Consider the following 21,340-nt stretch of genomic DNA (forward strand, 5'->3'; position numbering starts at 1 on the left):
ATGGAAAGATAAACTGTACAGTGGTGTTTATTATACACACTTGGGTATAATAGAAATTGGCAGAATGATTTAAAGGAAAATCATTTTAGAAGCAGCCGAAAGGAAAGACACTTTATGATTTACACACAGACACACAAAACAGGTCTATAGGAATTTTATAGCAGTGCTGGAATCATGCTGACTATAAAGACAATCCTTGGTAGGAAAAGAAAACGATGGGTTTAGGGGAAAAAAAAAAACTGTGTATCTTATTGTCCCAGGCAATAAAAAAAAAATCCTATTCACAATAGGCTAGGATGAGAAAAGATGCCCATTAAAGCATCTACCTCATACAGTATTCTGTCCTGTAAAAGATTTTGAAGATCCCATTAAGGCAATGCCAGGGGGGACGATGTACATTTATTGTACTCATCTTTGTAAAGTACAATCTGCAGGGGAAAGAAGAACTCTTGGTTTACTAAGAGAAGTGGGGGTGGGAGGGGTGGGGGAGAAAGGGAGAATCTATGAATGAGCATTGAAGCAGAAATCTCCATCTTGCTTCCATGCAAACATGAACAAAGATTGGCTCCCCTTGCCCCCACCTTCTCCTCACATTGTAACTGGCTGTTGCAGGCACAGCATTATGTTTCCGATGGAGGCTTTCAGGTTCAAGGGCTGTTAATGGTTTCTAATTGGTAGGACGTTTCACTGCAACGGGGAGCTTGCTTTTTAAAAGAAGAAAACGAGGAAAAGAGGGGTGGCGTAAGGATGAACAAAGTTAGCAGAAATTGTAAGAACTGTTGGGAAAGCGCTGGAATTTAGTTTCTGCACGATACCTCTCGCTCTCTATGGAAACCTGGAGTGAGCAAGGCATTCCCTACTGAAATGGGAGTGCTTATCAACACAAAGCTCAAAGCCTTAATACAGTTTTTCAAGAAAAAGAGTAAGTAGGCATGGTGTTTTGGTTTTTTTTAAAAAAAAAATCTGTTTAGATTTTTGGCAGAAGCATTACGAAAACATTGCATAACCTGCTCTTATTTCTCCAACTGTACATAGCATTGTTTAGTTTACTGTGCTTTGATAATTGTGTGGAGGCAGCTTATTAAACGGTGCCCTAAGCACCTGCCCTAGCTTTTGTTGAGCTTGTAAAGTTTTGAATTGCGGCTTCCTCGTTTTTCTTTTGTGTGCCTGAATTACCCACGGAGAAAGGGAGAAACGCTTTTTGATGCAACCCAGCAATGGTAATCTTGAAAGAAACTTGATACAGGCAAGAGGCGATTGTATAGAGATGTTTAACCAGCTGAAGACTTGTATAGTCCTTACAGCACCATGCTCGTGCAAAACTAATGCAGGACCCCTTTGCTTTGTTTTGTTGCTCTCTCCAAAGTTGTCACAGGTATTTCAAGGGTTTCAGTTTAACCTGATGTTCAAGCAGCCCTTATTTAAGATCACAAATTGTTTTAACTTGCTAATAGTGTGCATAGATATATAGATATAGATATAACAAAGCTACTCTGCATTTAACTCAAAAGGAAACTTGGTGGCAATAGTCCTGCTCTCAGCATTTGTGTGGCAAGCCTAGTTTAATTCTGTATTCAGCACCTGTGATTTTCTCTCCAACTTGTTTTCTCCCTCACCGTTGTTTCATCCATTCTTCATTATAAGTAAAGATTGAAAGTGATTGAAGTGTCAGGTAGATGGCTCATCTTTCTGTTCATTATTTTTTTTGGGGGGGGGGGGCAGGGCTGGGGTTTCTTTAGCAAGGCTTAAGAAGGCAGTCAAGCATTGTGTCAGCATGATCTACCTGGCTGCATGAGATGGTCCTTGTAATATATGGTGTAATAAATGAGGATGACCTTAGAATTCCTCAAGCAGATCTTGCTGACTCCCATTAGTAAGATGTGCATGGAAAACTCTAAGGGCAAACCGGTCGTATTCATAGGCTGGCCAAAATACTGTAGCCGCACTGAAGTGGAGGGCTTTTTCCTGTAAGGTCATTTATCCCAGTTGGTTAATTAAAAATGCAGACAAGTTTCCCACTAATGGTGTTGTTACTTTCCTACATAACTTCTCAGCACATATTCCATTAAAACAGATAGTCGTCAACTTACAACCACAACTGAGGCCAAAATTTGTATTGCTAAATGAGACATTTGTTAGGCAAGTTTGGCTCAATTTGATGACCTTTCTTGTCACTGTTGTTAAGCGAATCATTGCAGTTGTTAAGTTAGAACATGGTTGTTAAGCAAATCTGGTTTCCCCCATTGATTTTGCTTTTCAGAAGGTCACAAAAGGTGATCACATAACCCCAGGACACTGCAACCGTCATAAATATGAACCAGTTGTCATGCATTCTGAATTTTGATCACGTGACCATGGGGATGCTGCAACAGTCATAAGTGTGAAAAATTGTCATAAGTCACTTTTTTCAACCCTCTGGTAAATTTCACTAAATAAACTGTTGTAAGTCAAGGACTACCTGTAGTTACATAGCAGTTTGTGCTTTGTTAATAAAATCCAATAAAAGATGGCTGCTGAGTTTTGCATCTCTTAAGAGGAATACCATCCAACCCAAAAGTGCTGCTTTTTCAAGAGGCAAGTAGACTTTCTTGTTCTTTGAAGATGTTTTGCTTCTCATCCAAGAAGCTTTTTCAGTTTTTGGATAAGAAGCGAAATGTCTTCAAAGACGTCACCTTTGGGACAACTAGGATCTGGATGACTGATGGACGACTGGATGATTGTTCATAGACCCATGATGGCGAACCTATGGCACGCATGCTGGAAGTGGCACGCAGAGCCATCTCTCCGGACACGCCAGCCATCGCCCATTGCTCTTCCGGGTTCTGGCACACATGCACAGCTGGTCTTTGCGCACACATGTGCACCAGAAACCAGAAGACCAGGTGACCGACATGCATGTGCGTGCCGGAAACCGGAAGCTCAGCTTCCCAGTGCGCACATGCGCGCTGGGGAGCTGTTCTTCCAGTTTCCGGTGCTCCCACATAGGCACGCCGGGGAGCTGCTCTTCTGGTTTCCCGTGCTCCTCCACACATGCGCACGTGCTCCCGTTTCGGCACTCCATGCCGAAAAGGTTTGCCAACACTGCCATAGACAATACCATCCAAGTATCAACGCTTTCCTGATTTTGAGGGTATTGATTTTAACACTTTATAAAATTTTATTCACTTATTTGAATGCACACACACACACACACACACACACACACACACACACCCTCATCTAATAACTCCTTCACAAAACTACAATTTATATCAACTTTTGGATCTTTGTGAAGGGCATACCTACATTTTTTTTTAGTAGACATGTACAGGCCTGGAGTTGGGTTCCTCTATTTTAGCAAACCATGAAGATAAAGAAAGCACTTGTGCAAAACACCATAGTGTCATCCAAGGAGACAAGGAATTCCAGAACTCATCTTATGTAAAGACCATATGAAGACAGAATTCCATCTATTCATTACTGTATTTACAAAGAAAATGTAGCATTTATAAAAATCATTATATAAGCAATATACTTTTACAAGTAGTCCTTGACTTATGGCCACAATTGTAACCAGAATTTCCATTGCTAAGCAAGTCAGTTCATTTAGTGAGTTGTGCCTAATTTTACGACCTTTTTGGAACTATTATTAACCAAATCACTGCAGTTGTTAAGTGAATTGTGCATTCACATTAAGTGAACCAGGTTTTCTCCATTGACTTTGCTTGTTGGAAGATTGCAAATAGTGATCATAGCCCCAGGTTGGTACAGCCGTCATAAATGCATGCTGTTGCCAAGCATCCATTTTTTTTTTAATCACATTTGGGAATCTGACAGTCATTAGTATAATGAATAATCATAAGCCTCTTTTTAAAGTACTGTTGTAAACAAATGGTTGTAAATCGAGGGTCACCTGTAGTTTCTTATTTGGTCTTATTTGATCATGCTGTCCCTTTCTATAAGCGCTTTATGCAATCCATCTCCATTGGCGAGGTTCTGTTTCTGTGGCAAGCTTAGATGGAAATATCATTTGTGCTTTGTTTTCCTGGTTCTACCTGGCAGTCATATAGGCTGAGTTCTAGTAACTATGGGCTGTACAGAACTTTTTTTGGGGGGGAGGAAGAGGTAAATTAACTACGTATTGAGATGTAGAAAAGGATGCAGTTGCTTTGACTCCCAATCCATTCTCCTGAAGTTTCTGTTCCCATTTCTTCATCTGCCTGTTCTAATTAGAAAAATGTCTGCCTTCACCCCCTCCAATTCCACATTGGGAAAATTAATCATTGAAGTATTTCTGTCTTGGGTCCTTGGATCCAGCAGCCTTTCACAGCACAGAAACTCTTACATTTAGAACTGCTCCACCAGCATTTTCTAGACGGAAGTGCAAATATTGTTTCCAGCACACTTGAGCATTGTGGGAACAGATTAGCTGGAGGATTTAATTATCTATTTAATTCTCTGTCTGCTTGCTGTGTTCAATATTGGAAACACTGCTACATGTCTCACACTTTTAGGAGATTGTTGAGGTGAGGCAGGCAAACTTCTAACTCAAAGGAGACCTTAGTTTGGGAAAGTCTCCTTTGAGTTTCATTTAGACCAGGGGTCTCCAACCTTGGCAACTTTAAGACTTGTGGACTTCAACTCTCAAGAGTTGCTCAGCCAGCTTTGCTGGGAGTTGAAGCAGGGGTGAAATCCAGAAGGTTCTGACAGGTTCTGGAGAACCGGTAACAGAAATTTTGAGTAGTTTGGAGAACCGCAAATACCACCTCTGGCTGGTCCCAGATTGGGGTGGGAATGGAGATTTTGCAGTATCTTTCTCCCAGGAGTAGGGAGGGAATGGGATTTTGCAGTATCCTTCCCCTGCCACGGCCACTAAGCCACGCCCACAGAACCAGTAGTAAAAAAATTTGGATTTCACTACTGAGTTGAAGTCCGCAAGTCTTAAAGTTGCCAAGGCTGGAGACCCCTGATTTAGACCTCAAACAAGCTGTTCTTTACAGACCTTTTAAGGCAAGCTAAAGTGTTTTTTTTTTCCTGCCTGTTTTAAAATTACATTCATCTGCCCGTGGAATATGTCATTCTTTTGAATCATTTTGTAATTATTTAATTACATTTATAAACACTTAATCCTTAGGGAGCTTTCAGTTTACAATATAAAACACCCAAGACACTTTATACAATAAAAGTATACAAATGAATACTCTACAAACCCAGTAAAAGTGTAGAATAAAATGAAATGAACAGCCAAATTATACCCAAAGATAGAATCAATTCAAATGCCCTCTGGAAGTTTTAAGCAACTTGTAAAAGTCAGACAAGGTGGGATACAATAGAAGGGTGTCCCACGTTGTTATATACACTGTTTCCGAAGTTATTTGTGCAAGTATTGTCATTCTTTTTAGTGACGAAAGGTGGAACTAAATAAATAAATGGGTATTTTTTTTTATATCACTCAGGGCTGGTTTTTAATCATAAAGTTCTATCTAAGTGGCTTGGGTCCCAAGAGATTCCTTTTGCTTTTGTGCTTTTGTCCTCTGAGGTTGACTTTGTCTACTCCTTTCATGAATTTATGTAAATGAGAAACTTATATAAATGAGAGCCTGGGTCCGAGCCTTCTTTCTGTTTGTGGAATTCTTTGGTCAGGCAGAACAATTCTGAAAACTCTCCTCTAATATTTTAGCAAGCTATTCCAGAAGGTTTTTTTTACCTCTGTCCTGAGTTATATCTTCCTTGCCAAGGGAGGCAAATGACTCTGCATGCACGGATATGCAGAGACAATCTGGGAAGGATCGCAAAATGCTAAGACATCCAGAGATGCTGGTCGCCTCAATACTTTGCTTGCACTAATACAATTTGCTACACTTCCTTTCAAATCACAATCCTACTCCATTAGAGTTGTACAACCCTAATGCATATCCCCTGAGGTCAGAATGGGCCTTAGCTTGTACTATGTTAAATCCTGGGTCTTCCAAAGGGTCTTTGGGAAATTATTTAAGTCTTTGTTTCATTTGAAGTGTGTTATTGCTTGCTGCTGATGGTGCTGATGTCGTGTTTTGTTGTATGTTATTGTATTGCATTCATTTTAAAAAAAAACTATATCTGGAATTACCTTCAGTTGGAGTCACATAAACACAGAAGGAAATAAAAAAATACTCTGTTTTACTCTGTTTTTCGAACTGTTGGACTATGTTGTAGCAAACCACATAAAAGCCTTTCTAACATAAAATAGAGTGAGCAATCAAAATGGTTGTTATTACTCCTTTCATTTCTCCGAGTTTATCAAGCGATTTCGTTTTTTTAACTTTTAGTTTTTAACACGGCATTAAATGTATCTCCGTCTTTCTGCTCTTTTATAGCTGTCTCCAACCTAGATGAAGAGAGTAGATGGACAGTTCATTATACAGCTCCCTGGCATCAGCAGGAGAATGTCTTTTTACCTTCCACCAGGCCGCCCTGTGTAGAGGAGCTGCATCGTCAAGCCAAATTGAATCTGAAGTCCGTGTTGAGAGGTAGGAACTTTACAAATACATGTTCAGTCAACAAGATCACACCTATGCCACCTTTTGTTTCCTTAAGGGCTCACTTATCTTTTCAAAGTCCTTTACTTTTCCAGTTTTTCCACTTTCCAGTTTTTCCAAAATTCATTCCCAAACTTGTTTGTTTTCACTAATTTGTTTGGGGAACCAAACAGTCACTTTGAAGCCTAATGCACAATGTTGCCTTTAATCCCTCCCCAAAACCCAGGAAGTGAGAATTCCCAGTCTAAGAATATCCAGTAGAGAAAAAATTTGGAATATAGAAATGGCACAAATTACTTGTTATGACAAATGACTAGTTCAGATTAGTTCATTTCTATAGCCTGATATTTATTGAATTATTTTGACACAAAATTAAGAAGAATGGTAACTGCTAAGAAAATACGAGGGTGGTCTGAAATATAAGCTGATAAACTGTTTTCTTAATGCACTATTTCCATTTTTGCATGTTTGGATTGTATTGTGGCATTTTTTTTTTTTAAATCTCACTGCTACTTTGAAGTTCCTTTAAAAAAATCAGCTGATATCTTGGGTAGAGTTTGTTTTGTACATGAATATTAAAAACATGAATATCAGGCACTATTGTTTGAAAAGTTCATTGTAGGCAGAGTTGTTTGAATAGTGTAATTAATTGTTTAATGTAAAAGCACAACTTAGTAACCGAATAACAAATATTTAATATGAAAATATTAACCCTCTTGCTTCCAGAAATATTTGATGAAATGGTTTTTAATTTGTTTTAGTGCTCAATGTTAAATGACATATGGTTTTATAGGGTAGATTTTAGTTGGGAAAGACTGCTGCCCTAATCTCAGTATGGAAAATGTATTCCTAAGTGAAAATCTCTGGGCTCTGTAATTTCTCACCTCACATGATAAGAGTTGGTTTCAAAAGTGGTTGACAAGAATAGAAATGCTTGAATATCTGTTGCTTCAAGCGAAGTGCAGCAGGATGGGAAAATACGTTGTTCTTCAACTGTGGTCAGAAAAATAGAATGCTTCCATACAGAGTTTTTAACATTACAGTGAACAGGTATTGTCATTTTATTTTTTTATTTAATTTGTATACTGCCCTACTCCCAAAGGACTCAGGGCGGTGAACAGGCACAGAATAAAACACGTAAAATACAAAAATTAAGAGCAGAAATAAAATCGAATTAAATCAATTTAGCCCAAGACAAATTTAAAACCCCAGGTTAAGAGCAAATTAAAATGTACATTAAAATTTACATTAAAAAAGAATGGGAAAGGTTAGGCCAGACCAGCCTGGTGAAATAAAAAGGTCTTAAGAGCGCGGCGGAAGGTGCGTAGATCCAGGATCCTCCGTATCTCCGGGGGGAGCTCGTTCCAGATAGTAGGTGCCCCCAGAGAGAAGGCTCTCCCCCTGGGGGCCACCAGACGACATTGTTTGGCCGATGGCACTCGGAGGAGTCCCTCTCTGTGAGAGCGTACCGGCCGGTGGGAGGCCGTTTGCGGCAGCAGGCATACCGGCTGGTGGAGGCCATTTGCGGCAGCAGGCAGTCCCGTAAATAACCAGGCCCTAAGCCATTGTGTAGAAATTCTACCTTTCTTCCTCAGTAAAATTTTCTCTAGAAAGAATAATAATAAAAACTTATTGGTGGGGAAATGGGATAGTTAAAAATGAGAGCACAGCAATATCTGGACCTTCATAAAATGTTGTAAATGTGGCAGGACAATTATGCAATAAAAGCTTTAAACTGAATTAGGTTGATAAGCTATTCTAAAAAATGATTTAGTTTCCAGTTATAAATGTATTTTTGAAGGTAAGTGATGAGATCATATTGCCCTATTTTGAAAGGGGAAAAACCAGGTACTTACATTGTTTGACTCTCTTTATTGCTCTTTATTGTATTGGGAGAAAAACATTTAATTAGAAGGTTGTAGATTGCATCCATATTACAGAAACAGGCTGAATCCTGTATGGGTACTTCTCTCATGTTTCTCTTCTGCACCTATGCATACCAAAGACTCCTCTAAAGGGTTCCCATTTCTCCAGAACTTACAGGTGGAAATGATCAGAAGATTCTGTTTTGGGGCTGGATGCTATTCCAAAGATATTCTAAAATCTTTGGTTTATAGACTCTACAAAAATGTAGAGTCTACAAACCAGAATGAGCATCTGGTGTCTTCATGTTAAGTTTTCTTAGAAAGGATTTATAAAGGTTCTTCCAGGATGCTTTTTCAAATCTGTGTCTACTCTTAAAATTCTGGAATTATCTGGTGGACTTCCATCCTCATATGATCCTGGGATCAGGCAAGGTCAGCTAGGAGTTTCTAACTGTTAATCTTTTTAACTAACTCTGGAGTATATGTGTTTATATGAAAAATATCAAAATACATTTGTGTATAGAAATGTACTGCTATTTTCTATTCAGCAAAATTGAATAGCAAAATTCACAGCTTGAATTTTATTTCCTTATTCAGGATTGAAGACAAGCTACTCTAATGCAGTAAACAAAAGGTAGAAGTACAGGTAGTCCTCAACTTACGACCACAGTTGAGCCCAACATTTCTGCTCTTAAGTGAGAAATTTGTTAAGTGAGTTTTGCCCCCATTTTACGACCTTTCTTGCCATAGTTGTTAAGTGAATCACTGCAATTGATAAGTTAGTAACCTGGGTTGTTAAATGAATCTGGCTTTCCCATTGACTTTGCTTGTCAGAAGGTCGCAAAAGATGATCACATGACTCTGGGACACTGCAACCGTGTATGGACCGATTGCCAAGTATGGACTGACTGCCAAGCATCTGAAATTTTGATCATGTGATCATGGGGATGCTACAAAGATCTTAAGTGTGAAAAACGATCATAAGTCACTTTTTCATTTCTGTTGTAACTTTGAACGGTTACTAAATGAACTGTTGTAAGTCGAGGACTACCGGTAGTATAAAGGAAAAATCTTGCTCTGTGCTGAAAATCCAAGTTGAAAGTAAAAATCATGTCTAGAATTAAATACTTCCCTTTTTCATTCTACCAATCAGAGAATTACAAGGAAGTGATTTGAAAATAACAGTTGGCATACCGTATTTTTTCGTGTATAAGACAATACTTTTTCCTAAATACATTTACCTAAAAATGGGCATCTTACGAGATCAGAACTATAGTTGCGAAACTGCTGATACCTTATCTCTGCAAACTAGCCTCATGAGCGAAACTTTGATTGCTGAAAATATTAATTTCTGAATTTTGGGTAAGAAAAGGGGGGGGGACGTCCTATACATGGGAGCTTCTTATAGACGGAAAAATGTGATAAGTAGAAAACCCAAGAGGCATAATGGGGGAGGGGGGCACAAAACTGAACAGTCTTTTGCAGATGATATTTTTTGACAGGCTGTCACTAGGGAGTGCTCAAGGTGATCCTGTCCACTTGTCTTTGAGTAATTTAGATATCTACCCTGTGCATTTATAGATAATAAGGAGTGATTGCCTCAGTCATGCCCACTTACCTCTCCATTGTGAAAATAAATGTAGTTAATTGTTGTTTACCTATACGTAATGGGTGAAGCATGCTTCCCAACATTTATTGCTTAGAACATAACATGAATCATCAATACTCAGTTCTCTCTGGATGATATTTGGCAAGGCAATACTTATTAAGGAACTTAAATTATGATTAACTTTGAGACAAAGCTTTTGCTTCAGCAGTGGGATCCCATTGTAATCTAGATATCATGCCTACTAAAGAAACATATCTTGTTCCTAAACCTTCCTCTTTTATTATCTCTGCAAATCCTCACCCATCTGTTGCTCTGTTTCCTTCTCTGACCAGGTGACAAATTTATGGTGATAATTGCATTCAATGTTCTTTCTCCGCCTCCCTACAGGATTTGAAGAATTCAGGCAATGACTTTAGTGCTTTCTTGGAATGCTGGAGATGCAAGCCCTGTCTTTACTTTATGCCAGTTAGCTTAAAATCTTTTATTTAATTGATATATATATATGTGTGGCTGTTCATCTCAAATACATTACCTGAGGTGGCTAATGATAATAAAAAGTGAATAAAAACAAATGCATATACAAAAAAATTAAAACACGCAGCAGCCAGGAAAAACTCACGAAATAGTCATTAACATTTAAAACAGCCCTAATGTTAATTCTTTCTCCATAATTGGGTTACCTCCAACATTGCACTAATAGATTTCCATTCATGCAGTGAATGTCGTATGTCTTAGTGAGGCTTCCAGATTGGCTCTACAGTATGCCCCAGTTCCCTGGAATAGATTTCAGGGAGTTGCAAATACAAAGGTTCTGTTTCTATCACACTACATCTTATGATGATGATGATTATAATTGTGTACAACTCATCATCCCCAAAATGGGAATCTTCTCATGATGGTCCTATGAACCAAGAAAGTGACCAGTGAATGAATAAGCCAACCTTCATCTCGAAAAGTGCATATTAATTTGAAATCTATATAAATAGTTTGCTGCAGTGAATGTGTCTAGTCCCGTCTGTGTTTGAGGAGAGGCTGCAACTTGTTATGCTGACCCTAAAGCAGTGACGGCGAACCTTTTTGGCACCGTGTACCGAAAAGGGAGCGTTTGCGCACCTGGGCCGCAACCCAGAAGAGGTGCTGCCTAGATCACATGCGAGCACCCGAAAATGAATTTCTGGTTTCAGCTACTGAACTTGCGGTTTCAGCCAGCTACTTTTCCTGGTGTCTGGCACGCACGGGCACATGAGGATCAGCTGGCCAATGCACATGTTCACACAGGAAAACGGAAAACCAGCTCTTCTAGTTTCTAGCACTGCCGCATGCAAAAAGGCTAGCTGATTATCTGGTGCACATGTGCGCCAGAAACCCAGAAGAGGAACAGGCGATGCCGTGAGTGCCAGGCGACATGGCTCCACGTGCCACTTCGGGTATGCGTGCCATAAATTTGCCATCACAGCCCTAAAGCTAATGATAACATTGGAGGGTTCAGAGCAGGATATCTGAATGTTATTTTGGGACTTTAATATTTGCTTGTTGGGAGGGGGGGAAAGAGTCAGGTTGGTATATGCCTACGTAGCGCTTTTATACCAAGCTATTGAGAACTAAGCACTTATAACTATTATACAATATGTCATTGTCAAAAATGTAAAAATCAACCAGCCAATCTGTTGGAATTCCTGACTCAGTTAAAAAAAAGAGAGCCCCCCCCCTCCCAAACTGCAGTGAAATATGCTGCGGATTTAGTTCATGAATCTGCTTTATATTCCCAGGCTGGGATATATTTTTTTTCCCAGCAAGAGCCCAAGTGCTGCTGTTAGCATTTTTTTTAAAAAAAACTAAGCTTGATATGAAACAGTCCTTGTGGCATCTCATTTCTGCTGCTGATAGGCTTTTTTTTTTTAAGTCTGCAGAAATGGGTCCTGTTCCACTTGATGCAAACTTCATTGCTGAAGTTTGCCATATTTAGACTGTTAGACAGAAATAGATCCTTATCAGAATCAAAAGAGTTTGCATTTAAAAGCCCACTTATGATCCAGATAGCTGTTGCAATTCTATTAACCATCAGCAGCTTTGTACTACTGTACCCATTATTAATGGATTTATGCATGGTCTAAAAACTATATCCTCATATGAGGACTCAATGATTTTCAATAACTATCAATAAGTTGCCACCATTCCCTTTTGGGGGAGATTTGTTGAAAAGATGGTCAGTCTTTAATTCTGAAACAGATTAATTCAGAACTAGCCAGTTTCATGTCTTCATTACATGCATTGTAAATAATGATAAAAATGTATATTTATATATATAAGAAGAGATGGAGAATATCTCATTAACTACCTTTTCCTAGTGGAATATCTGTATATTATAATGGATGGGTCCAAAATGGGGCATATTGCAAGTCCATTTCTTTCCACGTTTCTGGTATTTTCCTCCCTTTTCTGCTTTGCTCAGTGGAAAGGAATTGGAGAACAGGAGATTGCTATTAACAGTGGACTAAACCCTTAGCTTTAGGAAAAGTTGGCATTTGGCAGTACATAAGTGTTCATGGTAAATCTTGAAACACCTAAGCAAGGTTGGGGCGTAGACAGGATATAATCAAGAACTGAAATCTCAGTACTGTGAAGTATGAGAATTTGAAAAAAACATACCCTTGGGGGGAAGGCATGGCACATCACTGTCATATGGCTATCAAGAAAACAACATGGTTTTGTCATTGCCACAAGGGGACTTTGATTTACTTGAAGATACTTTTACAAAGAACTCCCAACTAGTCCATTCTACTACAAAGATTTCTCATGGTTTAATCATTTAACTTTAAGTTAAACTTTATTTTTATTCCATTGTAAAAAAATAAAACGATCATCAGCACAAATCGATAAATTAATGACTTGTTCTCAGATTACTAAAAATGTTCTCTATAGATTTAATGGAGAATTCCTAAATATAATGGCTATCAAAAATACTGTACATATTGTAATCTAGAAGGCAGGAGTGGTAGTCTAGCATTGTACCCCTGGACTCTACGTCCCTAGAAGAATAATGAACTCTCTCATGCATTTTATGCTTTGTGCAGTACCTGCTGTTGGAAGTGTTCCATGTGTGAGAAGTGAAATACGGTAGCTTCTTCCTCAAAAACATGATATTTGAAGTAATATAAAACAAAGCTTTTCTGACTAGTAGTCCTGCTATAAAAATGGCATGGAAAATAGACAACCATAATAAAAAGAAAATATTATCAGAATCCTATTCAGTGAAAAATCAGCATCATATTGTTATGAAGAGTCAGAGGATTGAGTATGTGATTATACTGTGGTTTGTGTTATTACAGCAAAAGTTTTCAGTGTTGTATAAATGTAGTACCACATACCACATATACCATAGCTACATGGAGACTTGGAGTAATGCATTATGATATGTAAATTGTGTAACCACATTTTCAAGACTTGATCACATAGTCTACTCCCATCCCGCTAAAAGGAAAATGACTAACCCTTCCTTCCTTCCTTCCTTCCTTCCTTCCTTCCTTCCTTCCTTCCTTCCTTCCTTCCTTGTCATCATCTCAACATCATGACTCTGGGTGGCTACCAGGAATTAAACATCACAGTGTTACAACAACATTGCAGTATCACAATAAATTCTATAACCCATATGAACAGATGCTAAACATTCCACATAATTCCAGATGCATAAGAAGGAGGGGGGGAATGAATACTTTGGCTGATGTGCTACATATATTGAGGCTTCCTAGTCTACATGCAAAATCAGACTTCAGCATTTTGCCAAGTGAACAAACCTTCTTTGAAATAGACTGAATTGGGACACACAACAATTAAACCAGAAAAAAAAATACAAGCCAGGTGTTTTTAAAAAACAGAGTTCTATAGGTGGCTTTCAGAACTGCATAATCTTCATAATCTATGTAATAAAAGGTTCTGCCGATGTATTCTTTGCTGCTTGCAATATGCTCTTTGTTAACAAAGGGAGACTTCATTTGCTAGAAGTTTTGAGTTTCCTGCATTATTTAAGTGAGATAAGTAACTATGTAACATGATGAATTCAGGAGATGATGTGAAAACAATCAAGCTTGGTTATCTGGCATAATCCTGCACCTTTAATTTAATTGCAAAGCTTGCCATTCTACTCTGTTCAGAAGATTACAATTAACATTTTTCTCAGATGGAATTCAGTTGCCGGTCTCAGTCAAAACAGTTTTATGTTTCAAGGAATTGACTTACAACATATTTGAATTTGCTTTTCTTTAAATCATGCTTGCTTGTCTGCTTTTGAGAAAGAACAGAGAAACCAGATAAGAGTTCATGAATAAACTGAGATTAGAAAAATCCCAAATTTGATTGGGTTGGAATTTTATACGAGGGGTGTATATGTGTGTGTGTGTTGAGAGAGAGAAAGAAAAATTTTTTTCTTGTTTTTAATCATCATTGATAAGTATTATGTGGTAACTAGGAACCTTTTTTGTGCCATAAATTTTTCCCCTGTAAGATTTTAATAAGATGTTGTAACACATGTACAAAAAGTGCAAACCCTGCATTGTGACAAATTTTGCAGATACCTCTGTATTTTACTTTTGTATCAACAATGTAACTCTGATAACTTTTAGTCAAAGACCATAGGAGAAGTTTCAGTGATGGGTTGCTCCTGGTTCGCACTGGTTCGCAAGAACCAGTAGTAAAAATTTGTAGTAGTTTGGAGAACCGGTAATAACATTGGCTGGCCACGCGCCTGAACCAGTCCCCGGCCCGCTCGCCGCTCGCTTACCCTGCCCACCTCATCAGAGGCTTTTTTTTTTACTTTTAAAAGCATTTTTTAATCTCCTTCTGCCGAAAATACTTTTAAAAGTTAAAAAAAAAGCCTCTGATGATCGCGCAGTTCAGCTGGGATCATCAGAGGCTTTGAAAAGCATTTTTTTCTACAACCTCTTCAGCCGAAGAGGTTGTAGAAAAAAAATGCCTTTCAAAGCCTCTCGTGATCCCAGCTGAGTTGCCTGATCGTCAGAGGCTTCTAAAAGTATTTTTTTCTGCAACCTCTTAAGGTTGTAAAAAAAATGCTTTTAAAAGTAAAAAAAAAAAAAAAAGTTGGCCACGCCCACCCAGTCACATTACCCCCACCAAGCCATGCCCACAAAATAAGCTACACCCACAGAACCGGTAGTAAAACATTTTAGAACCCACCCTGAGAAGTTTCTACTTCATTTGAATGATTCTGTATATCTTTAAACAGCTAAGTGATTTCATGTTCATAGACATCTTAAATTTCATCTAAAGTCAGGCACTGTGTGTTTTGTAATACAAATCTAAACTATAATGTATTAGCATAATATGTGTGAATCCAAGCAATGTGACCTATTGTAATTGACCGATGGAACTATTATCAATGAGTAGAATTTCTAAGTGCCATCTAGGGTTTTTTTTTGGTACGGTACCACCATAGCCGGTTTATGGACTGGGACCACCACAGTCAGTTTTTGCCATAAACTTTCAACTTTGGTTTTCAGATTTTGATACTTTCTGATCTTCTTCAATTATTCTTCTATCTCTTCCCATTGCCACATCAATTAGCCACATTTTCTTCTTTTCAACTATTAAAGAGGATAAAACTAGCTACAGTTCTCCTTGGAACTATTTGTACTTCTTGTTTGGAATTTATGTGTAACTCAGCAATAGTTCATGGTATCTTTTTCTTATATTTCCCCCACCGTTTACAGAATGTGACAAACTTCGGAGAGATGGCTATAGAAGTTCTCAATACTATTCTCAGGGTCCAACATTTTCATCTTCATCCAACCCAATCTATGGAAGTTACCAAGATGATTATGAAGAAATTGAACAGAAGGTGAGACAGCAGAGTTCTTGAAAAAACAAATGAAAAATACTGCAGAAAAGTTGCTGTCATGTTCCATATTTGAAAATGATAAACCAGATTTTAAAATGTTCTGTCCCAAAAGCATTTTGTTTGAGTTCTTTAGAATAGTTTAATTTGCAGGGGAAAAAAATACTGTGCAGATACCCAGGTACTATTTCAAACAAAGGCTCTGATTTAAAAACTGGCTAGGTTAGGTTTTGCTGCTTTTATGAACAAATAGAAAGAACTATTGTTCCCTTGTAAATACCCTGGCTCTGTAGTGATCACATTGTCCCATAGAACATACCATAAATGACAGGACCACTCCTTTATTGGCTTTCCCTTGTTTGTTATTTGATAAGTACGGTGTGAACACAATGTGATTGTCTTCTTTATTCTATTACTTGCTTGAATTATTTGTGCCACAATGAATTGATAACATCATATCTTTGTAACACCTGTCCCTTATGCAGCATTTAATTAGTTCATTTATATGTCATGTAATCCCAAATAGGCATGACTTCTCTAAAAGAAGATCTAACGAGTAAAAAATATATTTTGAGATGTTTCTTTTAAAAAAATAGCAAAGAAGAAGTAGTTCATGAAGAGAGAGGGAAGGAATACTAAAGTATAGATGCCATCATGCAATATTGTATATTATATCTATATCTATATCTATATCTATATCTATATCTATATCTATATCTATATCTATATCTATATCTATCTATCTATCTATCTATCTATCTATCTATCTATCTATCTATCTATATGTAGGTCTTTGGTTATTCGGGTCTTCTCCCACGTAAAATTGGAAGTGTCTTGGCGACGTTTCGACGAAGTCTCATTCGTCATCTTCAGGCTGGTGTTCTCGGCTTCGTGCTCCTGGAAGCACGAAGCCGAGAACACCAGCCTGAAGATGACGAATGAGACTTCGTCGAAACGTCGCCAAGACACTTCCAATTTTACGTGGGAGAAGACCCGAATAACCAAAGACCTACATACAAACACCCGCGAAAACCTGAGAAAACAAATATATATATATATATATATATATATATATATATATATTCTTACTTCTTCGTAGGGTTTATGTGTGTTTTTCCTCTAGCCAGGTTTTCCCTACGTAACCAATGTTTTTCTGCAGCCCCAGCTCAGTAGAATCAGAACCAGAATTGAGTGGATGTGATTCTACTGAGCTGGGGCTGCAGAAAAACCTTGGTTACGTAGGAAAAACCTGGCTAGAGGAAACACAGACACAGACACACACAGACACACAGACAGACAGACACACACACACACACACACACACACACACACACACACACACACATATATATATATATATATATATATATATATATATATATATATATATATATATATATATTTCTCGGGTGTTTTCCTGCGTCATATTAAATAAGTTAGTTAAAATGTTTAAAATTCTGGTTAAAATCCTAGCTTAAAATCTTCTAAATTTTTTTACTAGGAATGACGGGAGATGGACTCTCTAAGGACAAGACACAATTAATTATACATATTATAACAGCGGCCAGATTAACCTTCACAAAATACTGGAAAGATAAACAAATCCCTCCAGAGATGACAATAACAAATAAAATTTTAGAATGTGCAGAAATGGCAAATTAACTAGTATTCTTAAAGACGATGAGAATTCAAAATTTAAGGCAGTATGGGAAAGGTGGTACAAATGGTGGAATAATAGAACAAGACTATAAGGATATGCCTATTTCTAATAATGATAGATTTGAAGATACTTGTTGTGTATATAATGTATATATGTAATTGCACGATACCTCAGATGTTACCTGAGATTTGATATTTTCTTTTTAAAAAAACCTTTTTTAAAAAATCAATAAAGTATTTATATAAAAAAAAAAATCTTCTAAAAATCCTTATAGAGCACTCTGCAAGGTCCTTTAAAACCTTAGCTAAAATCCTACCAGTACCTTTCTTTAAGGATTTTAACCAGAATTTTAAACATTTTAACTAACTTATTTAATATGACGCGGGAAAACACCCGAGATTTTAATTTTTTGCATATACACACCCGCGAAAATTTAAGAAGACATATATATATATATATATAAAGAATTGTCCTAAAGACAATTAGGGGGGATAAGGAAGAACAACGCAGACCCATCACAAGATCATGGGTAAAACAAATGGGTTTAGAGGAGGCAACGTGCGTGCCTAAAAGGGAAAGGTATAACAATGAGGGAGAGGGAGCCAGGAGAAATACCTTCAAAGCAATGCCTGATAACCCTGCGTTACCCCTCAGGGAGAGAAAGAGGCAACACAATGGGGAAGGAGGCAGGGGAAAGTGCATCGTCATCCGTCAGCATGACTAAGGCAGAAAAAAAGATAATTACAGGGGGAAGGCAAGGGTTTGGGCCTGTTACATGCGCAATGACTAAATTGATCAGCATTACATAAAAGCAAGCAGCTCCTCAATGGGGATTTTATACTCTGACGAAGTCGGTAGGGGCTGACGAAAGCTTAGCACAAGTTTTAAAATAAAAAAAAATTTAAACTTTTATATTTTTAAATGTTTTAATATTTGTATTCTATGTTTTTTTATCTTGGCTGTACACTGCCCTGAGTCCTCGGGGAGAAGGGCGGTATATAAATTGGAAATTAAGTTAAATTAAATTAAATTAAATTAAATTAAACGTTCCAGATATATATATATATAAAGAGAGACATATATAAGACAACAATATCTGAACAACATCAGGAAGAATTAAAGAACATTAAAAAGAAAAATTAAAAAAATATTTGACAACTTTTTCAAAGCCTGAACAATTTGGAATTATTAAGATGTTCTTCCCATATTGATGAAGGAGGCACCTCCTCATCTGAATTTTATTTATTAAAATATTGACTGCTCATCTTATCACAGGGTAACTCTGGGCAGCTTACAATCTGTCTGAGTTTATCTTTCACGTAACTAAACAGGCTCATATATTAATACCAAATTGAAAGGTAACATCAGCGCTTGGTACTGACCTTGTTGAACAGCGATCAGTGTAGTTCATTCACTATCAAAATAATATAGTCCAATGGGATACATCAGTCAGCAACATGACTGCTACATGTGGCAAATGAGGCATTTACAGTTGTTCCCAGATCAGGTTGACTTTGAAAAGCCTACAGCTTATGCAGTAAATATAATTATGCCAATTCTGCAGTTAAAACCACTATCATCTGAAGGTCTGGAGTCTTCTGTGGACCATGAAGGAGTCTCCAGCTACAGACAGCTTTTTCAGGCAGAATGCTTTATTTTCCAGAACATACTAAATCCCAAACTAGTCTTCATCTTGATTGATACTACAGATAATCCTTGTTTAGCAAGCACAATTGGGACTGGAAGCTTGGAAACTACCATTGTGCTTATATAATCTGACTTCAGCTTCCTTTGCTTTAAAGACCTGTGAAGGTTGTAAATGCAACAATTGACCAGAAAATTACATTTTCATCACCATTGTAAATGAGAATGGTCACTATACTAGGTGGTTGCTAAACATGGACTACCTGTACACCCATCTTAATTTATTCTCATCTTGATTACCCACAGTCATTTCAATTAACAAAAGATGTTTTTGCAGTGCTACAGGGCCTGAAAGACACATAGGAGAAATCTCTCTTCTGCATACCAGATTGATAAACTTGGGGCAATGAATCTTCAAAAGGGCCTGTCTTCTTATTGAAATACCCAGTCAGGTTCATAATAGGAAAGTTAGTCCCTTAGATCAGTGGTCCCCAACCTTTTTATCGCCGCGGCCCGCTGAGCGCGCGCAGGGGTGGGGGCACGGCCCAGGAGCTTTTGCACACGGCCCATTGCGCATGGCCCAGGAGCCTTTGCGCTGCAGCGTTCATGTCCCCCGGCCGCTGCGCGGCCCGGTGCCAGGTACTCCACGGCCCGGCACCGGTCCGCGGACCGGGGGTTGGGGACCACTGCCTTAGATCAAGGGTCCTCAAACTTGGCAGCTTTAAGACTTGTGGACTTCAAGTCCCAGAATTCTCCAGCCAGCTATGTTATGCTGGCTGGAGAATTCTGGGAGTTGAAGTCCACAAGTCTTAAAGCTGCTAAGTTTGAAGACCTCTGCTTTAGATCATCAGACCTACTTTTGAAAGTAACCTTAAACAGTGTCTGATAGACAGTTGTCAGCCAGTGCAGCTTAGCAGTCTAGCTACAACATTTTGCACTAGCAGCAATTTTTGGTCACTTTTCAAAGATAGCCTCACCAGAGCACATTACAGTAGTCAGGTAGAATTGTAACCAAGTATACAAATAAGAGTTGCCAAGTACAGTATGCTCAAAAAGGACCAAAGGTGATGCATTAGCTACAATTGTGCAAATATACATGTTCTGAACCACTGGTAATTGTCAAGCATTATTGCATGAGAGTTTGATCCTGAACAGATGTTACCTTTGGCTGAGATGTGTTGTCTTTGGTGTTCAAATGATAAGCTACATAGAAGATAAGGTTGCTAGTTACCCATATGTGAGAAGCACTTAGAGACCTCAGTGAAGAAAAAGAGTTGATGATCTGTAACTATGGGTCTTGAAGAGATCATCTGTGTATTCACGCAACCCACACACCTTCCCCTTTCTAGTGACTATTTTGGATAAATTCAGGTGCTTCTTGTACCTGCTGTTTTGTCTCGGGGAAGTAGAAGAGAAACCTCAAGCATGAACAGTGAAGCTTCTTTCCTGCCAAAATATTTCTCACTTTTGGAAAATTCCCAAGAAAGACTGCGTGAATGCACATATGACCATTCAAAGAGCCAATTACAGGTAAGTAACCTGTTCATCAAGGTAACATACAGAGTGGTAATTTGCTTGAAAGTTTCAGTAAACAGAATAGGTCTTTTTTCTAACAAAAAACATCACAAAGATTTTTACTGTGAAAATATTTTAGCTTTCTGTTTGTAGGTAATTTTTCATTAAAGGTATACCTGCACATTAGTACTTATAAATAAAATTTTAAAATCTAATTAATATGCCTCATAGCATACTTGTTATGTTAGTTTATATATTATAAATCAGTACAGGAGGCTTTAGCACAAAACAGTAAGCTAAAATATTGAGTGGGTCATTTTACAGAAAGAAAACTGGGTTTATGCATCATTGACTCATCCTCCCCTTCCCTCTTTCTTTAATCAGCTTGTCCTATTCTAGCAGCTTTCTCTGTGTATCAGTTATTGTTTCCTTCCCAAACATTAATGTGTGGCTCAGCTCCCATCGCTGCATGTTTTCCAACCTCTAAAAATGCTTGGCTTTCCATTTATAGAGGAAATCTGTTCTTATTCATGTTGTACCTCTACTTCTTCTCATTTGGTCGGTAAGGTAAAGACCAGGTCATTGTCCAGGGTGGATGTAGGCAGCTCAGCAAGAACAAGAAATGGGCCAGGAAAGTCATTTTATTTTGGGCAGGAGGTGTAAATCAAGAAATTTGGCATGGAGAAGATTAGAGAGCATTAA

At 38.0% G+C, this 21,340-nt stretch overlaps 1 protein-coding gene across 1 annotated transcript in view; it reads left to right on the top strand.

The window, feature by feature from the left end:
- Positions 1-796: 796 nt before the first annotated feature.
- The window catches only part of NHSL1 (NHS like 1), a 45,402-nt gene continuing 24,858 nt past the window's right edge, over positions 797-21,340 (top strand). Inside the window, exons 1-3 of the mRNA XM_070932682.1 lie at positions 797-922; positions 6,336-6,488; positions 15,695-15,822. Of these exons, the coding sequence (XP_070788783.1) occupies positions 865-922; positions 6,336-6,488; positions 15,695-15,822 (339 nt within the window). The 5' untranslated portion in view covers positions 797-864. The remainder of the gene's footprint in view (positions 923-6,335; positions 6,489-15,694; positions 15,823-21,340) is intronic.

The sequence above is a fragment of the Pituophis catenifer genome, unplaced genomic scaffold (genome assembly GCF_029215685.1).
Source record: "Pituophis catenifer annectens isolate HBS135680 unplaced genomic scaffold, rPitCat1.0.hap2 SCAF_1, whole genome shotgun sequence".
In the NCBI taxonomy this organism is placed as follows: domain Eukaryota; kingdom Metazoa; phylum Chordata; class Lepidosauria; order Squamata; family Colubridae; genus Pituophis; species Pituophis catenifer.